Raw genomic sequence first — 10294 nt, 5'->3', positions numbered from 1 at the left:
GAGACAGAGTTAATCCAGGGCTAGTACTTGTTAGTTAGAGCCACTAGTACTTGTTAGTTAGAGCCTGAGAGTTAATCCAGGGCTAGTACTTGTTAGTTAGAGCCACAGAGTTAAGCCCAGAGGGGCTAGTACTTGTTAGTTAGAGACAGAGTTAATCCGGGGCTAGTACTTGTTAGTTAGAGACAGAGTTAATCCAGGGCTAGTACTTGTTAGTTAGAGCCAGATAATGTTGTAAAGAATGGACTCATTATGATATAGTGTTGAATTGAATTTTTCTTCACATATACTAGCCACTGTATTCTGCCTGTTGTGCTGATGGTAAATTACCTCATTACCATCTGTTACTGTCCTCATCATTCTCTCTCAGCACTTAACCTCTATGGCAGGGGTCGGCAACTGGCAGCCCGCGCGCCAAAATCGGCCTGTCAGTCATTTGTTTTGGGCCCCCCCAAAGCTTTTTGCAAAAAAAACATTTCAATAATAATTGGTCCAAAAAGACTAAAAACCGCCAGGAATCCAGCAAAAAAAAGAAATTTGATCGTGTCTCAATGTAATCAAGCTATGAAATTACTGTTATATTCAAATACAATCTATTTTTGGGTCAATTTAATTGTGGTCAATTTAGAGTGTTTTTATAATTATGTTCCATTCTCCCAACCATCTGCTCTGACATGAATCAGCCCTAGGCTGAATGTAGTTACCTACCTCTGCCCTATGGTGTGCGTTTCCAAACACATCACAGGAAAACTAACAAGTAGTTAGTCATGTTGCAATAGGTTATATTGTCACTGATCAGGGAACCAAATTCAACTCCAAGCTCATAAAGCAGCATCACAGACAGCATGGCACAACCCCTTATCACCCTCAAACTGACGGGCTGGTTGAAGGTTTCAGCGAGGTGCTCCGAGTTATTCCTACTCACCTACAGTATATACAGAGAGAACCTGCTGGAATTGTGATTTGGGTTATTGTGGTCAGGGAGTGGTAGTTAACTGACCTCTATATACAGTATAGAGACGAGTCACTACTTTCTTCCTAATGTGTGTGGTCCTACTCCATATACAGAGACGAGTAACAGTTGTTCTGTTATTAATATGTATATTATATAAGGTTGATATACTCACCTATATACAGAGAGGAGTCTTTCCTCTTAACGTGGTCGTCTATGTAGGACACCCCTAGAGGCTGTACAGGTGTTGCCCCGATCCCCAGCAGTACCTGGGCCCCTATCAGCAGCAGGTACATCATGTTGGTGTTGGACTTGTTCCCACACAGGAAGGCAGAGTCTCTGCCCTCAGTCCTGGTCATGTTGGAACACACATCCCTCCCGTCCTCCGCGTGCCACCCATCCCCGGCCTCATACTCATACTGGTGGGTCAGGAACTCTGGCAGGGCGGAGAGCAGCGCGCCCAGCGCCATGACGAGGCCCCCACAGCCAATCAGACGCGGCCGGTGGGCCTTTGCGCCGAAGTAGCTGACAAATAGGATGAGGGCCAGGTTGCCGATCTCGAAGCTGCTGGCGATCACGCCAACGTCGGCGGACTGGAGGTTGAAGCGACGCTCCAGGGTGGTCAGAACACTCACCTAGAAACACAATGTTATATCTGTCTACGTAGTGTGGAGGAGAGGGCTGTCTGTCTATATAGTGTGGAGGAGAGGGCTATCTGTCTATGTAGTGTGGAGGAGAGGGCTATCTGTCTACGTAGTGTGGAGGAGAGGGCTATCTGTCTATGCAGTGTGGAGGAGAGGGCTGTCTGTCTACGTAGTGTGGGGGAGAGGGCTGTCTGTCTACGTAGTGTGGAGGAGAGGGCTATCTGTCTATGTAGTGTGGAGGACAGGGCTGTCTGTCTACGTAGTGTGGGGGAGAGGGCTGAATGTCTATGTAGTGTGGAGGAGAGGGCTGTCTGTCTACGTAGTATGGAGGAGAGGGCTGTCTGTCTACGTAGTGTGGAGGAGAGGGCTGTCTGTCTACGTAGTGTGGAGGAGAGGGTTATCTGTCTATGTAGTGTGGAGGAGAGGGCTATCTGTCTATATAGTGTGGAGTAGAGGGCTATCTGTCTATGTAGTGTGGGGGAGAGGGCTATCTGTCTATGTAGTGTGGAGGACAGGGCTGTCTGTCTATGTAGTGTGGAGGAGAGGGCTGTCTGTACTATGTAGTGTGGGGGAGAGGGCTATCTGTCTATGTAGTGTGGAGGAGAGGGCTGTCTGTCTATGTAGTGTGGAGGAGAGGGCTATCTGTCTACGTAGTGTGGAGGAGAGGGCTGTCTGTCTACGTAGTGTGGAGGAGAGGGCTATCTGTCTATGTAGTGTGGAGGAGAGGGCTATCTGTACTATGTAGTGTGGGGGAGAGGGCTGTCTGTCTATGTAGTGTGGAGGAGAGGGCTATCTGTCTATGTAGTGTGGGGGAGAGGGCTATCTGTCTATGTAGTGTGGAGGACAGGGCTGTCTGTCTACGTAGTGTGGGGGAGAGGGCTGTCTGTACTATGTAGTGTGGAGGAGAGGGCTATCTGTCTATGTAGTGTGGGGGAGAGGGCTATCTGTCTATGTAGTGTGGGGGAGAGGGCTATCTGTCTACGTAGTGTGGAGGACAGGGCTATCTGTCTATGTAGTGTGGGGGAGAGGGCTATCTGTCTATGTAGTGTGGGGGAGAGGGCTGTCTGTCTATGTAGTGTGGGGGAGAGGGCTATCTGTCTATGTAGTGTGGAGGAGAGGGCTATCTGTCTACGTAGTGTGGAGGAGAGGGCTATCTGTAGTATGTAGTGTGGAGGAGAGGGCTATCTGTCTATGTAGTGTGGAGGAGAGGGCTATCTGTCTACGTAGTGTGGAGGAGAGGGCTATCTGTCTACGTAGTGTGGAGGAGAGGGCTATCTGTCTACGTAGTGTGGAGGAGAGGGCTATCTGTAGTATGTAGTGTGGAGGAGAGGGCTATCTGTCTACGTAGTGTGGAGGAGAGGGCTATCTGTCTACGTAGTGTGGAGGAGAGGGCTATCTGTCTACGTAGTGTGGAGGAGAGGGCTATCTGTCTATGTAGTGTGGAGGAGAGGGCTATCTGTCTACGTAGTGTGGAGGAGAGGGCTATCTGTAGTATGTAGTGTGGAGGAGAGGGCTATCTGTCTATGTAGTGTGGGGGAGACGAGGAGCCTATAAGGTTGACATCTCAAATCAAATCACAATTTATTTGTCAAATGCGCTGAACACAACCTCTTATAAGGGCTTGTTAAGTAAGCATTTCACTGTAAGGTCTACCTGTTGTCTACCTGTTCACCTGTTGTATTCAGCATTTCAGTGTAAGGTCTACCTACACCTGTTGTATTCGGTGCATGTGACAATACAATTTGATTTGATCTAGGGCCTTCTGGTCAACATTTGGGTTCTAATATCATGATCTACATCTATTATTGAATAATGTGGCGATTTAGTAAGTTGAGGAGACTAAACTGCTGGGTGTAACCCTAGACAGTAAGTTGAGGAGAATAAACTGCTGGGTGTAACCCTAGACAGTAAGTTGAGGAGACTAAACTGCTGGGTGTAACCCTAGACAGTAAGTTGAGGAGACTAAACTGCTGGGTGTAGCCCTAGACAGTAAGTTGAGGAGACTAAACTGCTGGGTGTAGCCCTAGACAGTAAGTTGAGGAGAATAAACTGCTGGGTATAACCCTAGACAGTAAGTTGAGGAGACTAAACTGCTGGGTGTAACCCTAGACAGTAAGTTGAGGAGACTAAACTGCTGGGTATAACCCATAGTAACTAGTTCTACAAATACAGCTCTAAATTAATACCATAGTAACTAGGTCTACAAATACAGCTATCTGGCCTAGCCAGTACTCTAACACCATAGTAACTAGGTCTATATGGGGTTGCAGGTAGCCTAGTGGTTAGAGCGTTGGGCCAGTAACCGAAAGGTAACCAAACACCTGAAGGTACCACGTTCATCGGTACAAACAATAGTACGCAAATATAAACACCATAGGACCACGCAGCCGTCATACCACTCAGGAAGGAGATGCGTTCTGTCTCCTAGAGATGAACGTACTTTGGTGAGAAAAGTGCAAATCAATCCCAGAACAACAGCAAAGAACCTTGTGAAGATGCTGAAGGAAACCGGTACAAAAGTATCTATATCCACAGTAAAACAAGTCCTATATCGACATAACCTGAAAGGCCACTCAGCAAGGAAGAAGCCACTGCACCAAAACCGCCATAAAAAAGCCAGACTACGGTTTGCAACTGCGCATGGGGACAAAGATCGTACTTTTTGGAGAAATGTCCTCTGGTCTGATGAAACAAAAATATAACTTTTTGGCCATAATGACCATCGTTATATTTGTAGGAAAAAGGGGGAGGCTTACAAGCCGAAGAACACCATCCCAACCATGAAGCATGGGGGTAGCAGCATCATGTTGTGGGGGTGCTTTGCTGCAGGATGGACTGGTGCACTTCACAAAATAGATGGCTTCATGAGGCAGGAAAATTATGTGGATATATTGAAGCAACATCTCAAGACATCAGTCAGGAAGTTAAAGCTTGGTCGCAAATGGGTCTTCCAAATGGACAATTACCACAAGCATACTTCCAAAGTTTTAGCAAAATGGCTAAAGGACAACAAAGTCAAGGTATTCACAAAGCCCTGACCTCAATCCTGTAGAAAATGCATGGGCAGAACTGAAAAAGCGTGTGCGAGCAAGGAGGCCTACAAACCTAACTCACTTACACCAGCTCTGTCAGGAGGAATGGGCCAAAATTCACTCAACTTATTGTGGGAAGCTTGTGGAAAGCTACCTGAAACCTTTGACCCAAGTTAAACAATTTATAGACAATGCTACCAAATACTAATTGAGTGAATGTAAACTTCTGACCCACTGGGAATGTGATGAAAGAAATAAAAGCTGAAAGAAATCATTCTCTCTACTATTATTCTGACATTTCACATTCTTAAAATAAAGTGGTGATCCGAACTGACCTGAAACAGGGAATTTTTACTAGGATTAAATGTCAGGAATTGTGAACAACTGAGTTTAAATGTATTTGGTTAAGGTGTATGTAAACTTCCCACTTCAACTGTATGTCTGAGTGTTGAAGCGTGTCCCTGGTTATACTTAAATTAAAAAACAAGAGAATGGTGCCGTCTGGTTTGATTAAACTGAGGAATTTTAAATTATTCATACTTTTACTTTTGATACTTAAGTATACTTTAACAATTACATTTACCTTTGATACTTAAGTATATTTAAAACAGATTACTTTTAGACTTAAACTCAAGTTGGATTTTACTTGGTGACTTTTTCTATTAAGGTATCTTTACTTTTACTCAAGTATGACAATTGGGTACTTTTTCCACCACTTGTGGTTAGGGGGCGTGGACATAAGGGGGCACTATTAATTGTACACTAGGCACTGCACTACAGACCAGCCCAACACCTCAAATCAAATTTCCCACATCTGCATTATTGAAAATATGTCAACTGAAATTAGGAGGGGTGGTGGTACAACAACAGTTATTCAACAAGTCTATTATTCACCATGGGTATCATAGCCCCAGCGAGTTCCAACAGTTATAATCAAAAGCAGTGTTGGTTTATCTGCAGGTTCATACTGATGAGGCCTGTCATAAATACAGTATCAGCCATGTGATGCTGGTGCTCCACTGGTGAATACCACCTGCCTGCCTCACGATAGAGGCCCATAATCTGTTAAGAAGATGTAGCCTAACTGCCATCAAAATACACATTTTATATTGAGACCAGATGTCACCTGGTGAACCAGTCAAAAACGTGTTTGTGCGTTGTTACGTGTCGTGGCAACCATTCTACTGGTGCAGTCTCTTAGCCTGATGCGTACGCGTTATAAATCAATGGACATTGGAAGGCTCCGTGATATGAGCCTGATTTCATGTGAACACAAAACAACACCGCCGGCGACATTGTTGTGCATGAACGTTGATTCTGGCGAGCTCCGTATGTAAGGGCCACTTGACCTAACGTCACGGTTTCTCACCAAAAGAAAATCGCCTACATCGCATGTGAAGGGGAACAAACATGATTTCCCATCACTGGAAGGTTGGGACGTTCGACAGCGTTCTGAGAGGATAACTTACCAGATACGCGCCAACCGTCCCCTGCGCCAGCATCAGCGCACATTCCGATACTAGAAATATTTTGATATTAGAAAAACATGAAGTATGTTTCTGGTTATCATCGTGTTCGGGGTCTTCGGTACTCCTCTCTGTACAGATCTGATTTTTCACCTGCATCCTTTCAGAAAAGGTACGGCTGGAAGCTACACAGATCCAGTCTAATGATGACCATTTCCAGCGAGATAACTTAGTCTATTGCAGGAGAACTAGCTGTCACTAGCCGGTTCGAATTATTAACCCTGCTACAGTATGTCCACACACCATAAACATGGTCGGAAAACGGCCATACATTATTCTGAAGACCTTATTGGTCTGGTGGGTCCGGGCGGCTTCTAAACATCCCTGGTGCGTCGACTCAGCTCCAGCAGGAATGAATGCCTCCCATCAGACGTAACGTTGAAGGAGATTGTTTTTTCCGCCGACGGTATATTGATATCTCTAACCGCGGCAATGATCAAATTCCATAACAGCAGACAGTCGGAATCCAGGGCTCCATATCGTGCAGGTTGTTTTTCACAGAGAAATGCAATGATCACACACCGTACCATGCGTGGTTCGTTACTACGTAGCCACCTCTCTTAGTGCAGCTGGATAACCTGCACCAAAATACCACCCCCAAGCTCTCTCGCTCTGCCTCTCTTTCTCTCTGCCTTTTTCTCAGTCCATTTTTCTAGCTCTCTGCTCTCCCTTTCATCTCTATCACATCTTAAATTTAAGTAGTCCATCCATTCCTGACTATATTAAACTTTACGAGATTACCCAGACTATTTACATTGCCTGCCCCCCTGTTTTTACACTGCTGCTACTCACTGTTTCTTATCTATGCAGTCACTTTACCCCTACCAACATGTACAAATTACCTCGACTAACCTGTACCCCCAACTGGGTATCGGTACCCCCTGTATATAGCCTTGGTATTGTTATTTTTTTGTGTTACTTTTTATTTTATTTTATATTTTATTTTATTTTGTAAATATTATTTAGTAAATATATTTATTGAACTGAATTGTTGGTTAAAAGCTTGTAAAGTAAACATTTCACGGTACAACACCTGTTGTATTCGGCCCATGTGACAAATACAATTTGACTGTGTCCAAGTATTGATTTTCTACATTTGTATTTGTATTTATTAGGGATCCCCATTGCCAAGGCAACAGCTACTCTGTACCTGTGTGTGTGTGTCTCTTCACAGTCCCCGCTGTTCCATATGGTGTATTTGTATATGTTTTTTAAAATCGGATTCTACTGCTTGCATCTGTTACCTCCTAAATAGATCCACAGACAATGCAATCGACATCGCACTGCAAACTGCCCAATTCCACCTGGAAAAGAGAATACCTCTGTAAGAATGCTGTTCATTGAGTAACACTTAGCCTTCAAAACCATAGTAACCTCCAAGCTCATCATTAAGCTCGGGGCTCTTGGTCTGAGCCCCACCCTGTGCTACTGGATCCTGGACTTTCTGACGGGCCGCCCCACAGGAAGGCTAAAAACATAATCAAGGACACCAACCACCCAAGCCATGGCCTGTTCACCCCGCTACTATCCAGAAGTCTAGGTCAGTACAGGTGCATCAAAGCTGGCACCAATAGACTGAAAAACAGCTTCTATGTCAAGGCCATCACACTGTTAAATAGCCATCACTAGCCGGCTACCACCCGGTTACTCAACCCTGCACCTTAGAGGCTGCTGCCCTATATACATATGTAGCAGTGTGATGTTGTTCCCCTAGATTATGCACCAAGTTGCACACAAGGACCAGTTCAAATAGGCCAGGTCAAGAGGGAATGTTAATAATTTGATAATAATAATAGTAATTCAGTGTATTTTTTAATTTAATTAAAGCTGCACAGCTAATGTTTTTCTTTGGTGTACAAACACTTTTCATATCAATATCGTACATACATGTGATTGTAAAAGTTTTGTATATTTTGGTTTGGCCCATCGCGGGTTATCTGTATTCCCATACCCCCTTATTGTTCTCTTTTGCCTGACCTTCGGCTTGCAAGGTATGTTGTCCTTGGCTCCGAAATTGTTCAATATAAAACCGTCATAATGTTACACAGTGTACTGTTATGCTAGCATAAGTTTGTTACAATGTGGATAATATAAAGATTTATGTTAACAAGTTTCACAAAGCTCCCTAACTAGAGTACTTGGAACAGTGTTTGAGTGAGTGTCCATGTGCTGGCGCAGGTGCCTGAGAGCTATGACTGCGCCAAGGGTTAACATAATGTGTGTTGTCTCTTCGTGTGCAGGTATGTCTTTATATTGTCTGAATCATGTTCTGTCTCTTCGTGTGCAGGTATGTCTTTATGTTGTCTGAATTATGTTCTGTCTCTTCGTGTGCAGGTATGTCTTTATATTGTCTGAATTATGTTCTGTCTCTTCGTGTGCAGGTATGTCTTTATGTTGTCTGAATTATGTGTTGTCTCTTCGTGTGCAGGTATGTCTTTATGTTGTCTGAATCATGTTCTGTCTCTTCGTGTGCAGGTATGTCTTTATGTTGTCTGAATTATGTGTTGTCTCTTCGTGTGCAGGTATGTCTTTATGTTGTCTGAATTATGTGTTGTCTCTTCGTGTGCAGGTATGTCTTTATGTTGTCTAAATTATGTGTTGTCTCTTCGTGTGCAGGTATGTCTTTATATTGTCTGAATTATGTTCTGTATCATTTTGCTTGTATTGTATGGTGTGCTGTCGTGCATTGAAAGTGTGCACGCAGCACCTGTTATTTCCTTTTGGCGTTCTCTTTTGCCTGACCTCCAGCTAGCAAGGTGCCTGAGAGCTAGGACTGCGCCAAGGGTTAACATAATGTGTGTTGTCTCTTTGTGTGCAGGGCAAATAAAAATAATTCAACAAGCAGACCTTCAGTTGTGGCAGCGTCCTAATTAAAATTACACAACGCAGAGTGTTGGTCTGTAGTGACGCCTCTAGCACTGAGAAGCATGTCCTGACCAACTGGCAAGTGTCTTCACTGACATTTTCAACCTGTCCCTGTCCGAGTCTGTAATACCAACATGTTTTAAGCAGACCACCCTAGTGTTCTTGGGCACAGGGACTAAGGTAACCTGCCTAAATGACTACCGACCTGTAGCACTCACGTCTGTAGCGATGAAGTGCATTGAAAGGCTGGTCATGGCTCACATCAACACCATCATCCCAGAAATCCTAGACCCACTCCAATTTGCATACCACCATAACAGATCCACAGATGATGCCATCTCTATTGCACTCCACGCTGCCCTTTCCCACATGGACAAAAGGAACATCTGCATGAGAATGCTATTCATTGACTACAGCTCAGCGTTCAACACCATAGTGCCGTCAAAGCTCATCACTGAGCTAAGGACCCTGGGACTAAACACCTCCCTCTGCAACTGAATCCTGGACTTCCTGACGGGCCGTCCCCAGGTGGTAAGGGTAGGTAACAACACATCCGCCACGCTGCTCCTCAACACAGGGGTCTCTCAGCGGTGCGTGCTCAGTCCCCTCCTGTACTCCCTGTTCACTCATGACTGCACGGCCAGGCATGACTCCAACACCATTAAGTTTGCAGATGACAACAGTGATAGGCCTGATCACCGACAACGACGAGACTATAGGGAGGAGGTCAGAGACCTGGCCATGTGGTGCCAGGACAACAACCTCTCCCTCAACGTGATCAAGAAAAAGGAGATGATTGTGGACTACAGGAAAAAGAGGACCGAGCACACCCCCATTCTCATCGACAGAGCTGTAGCGAAGCAGGTTGAGAGCTTCAAGTTCCTTGGTGTCCATATCACCAACAAACTAACATGGTCCAAGCACACCAAGACAGTCATGAAGAGGGCACAACAAAACCTATTTCCCCTCAGGAAACTGAAAAGATTTGGCATGGGTCCTCAGATCCTCAAAAGGTTCTACAGCTGCACAATCGAGAGCATCCTGACTGGTTGCATCACCGCCTGGTATGGAGGTTTTCACTCAAAATCTCACGATACATGGCCCCATTCATTCTTTCCTTTACACGGATCAGTCGTTCTGGTCCCTTTGCAAAAAAACAGCCCCAAAGCATGATGTTTCCACCCCATGCTTCACAGTAGGTATGGTGTTCTTTGGATGCAACTCAGCATTCTTTGTCCTCCAAACACGACGAGTTGAGTTTTTACCAAAAAGTTATAT

At 44.8% G+C, this 10294-nt stretch overlaps 1 protein-coding gene across 1 annotated transcript; it reads right to left on the bottom strand.

Annotated features, from left to right (window-relative positions):
• Positions 1-646: 646 nt before the first annotated feature.
• On the bottom strand, positions 647-6206 carry LOC135553294 (solute carrier organic anion transporter family member 3A1-like). The gene is made up of 2 exons (XM_064985464.1): positions 6095-6206; positions 647-1584 (listed from the first exon to the last, which is right to left on the bottom strand). The coding sequence occupies exons 1-2, from the start codon at positions 6125-6127 to the stop codon at positions 1102-1104; spliced, it is 516 nt and encodes a 171-aa protein (XP_064841536.1). The 5' UTR covers positions 6128-6206; the 3' UTR covers positions 647-1101.
• Between the last annotated feature and the right edge of the window lie 4088 nt (positions 6207-10294).

The sequence above is a fragment of the Oncorhynchus masou genome, chromosome 2 (genome assembly GCF_036934945.1).
Source record: "Oncorhynchus masou masou isolate Uvic2021 chromosome 2, UVic_Omas_1.1, whole genome shotgun sequence".
Classification (NCBI taxonomy): domain Eukaryota; kingdom Metazoa; phylum Chordata; class Actinopteri; order Salmoniformes; family Salmonidae; genus Oncorhynchus; species Oncorhynchus masou.
This window is presented reverse-complemented; position numbering and strand designations above follow the sequence as displayed.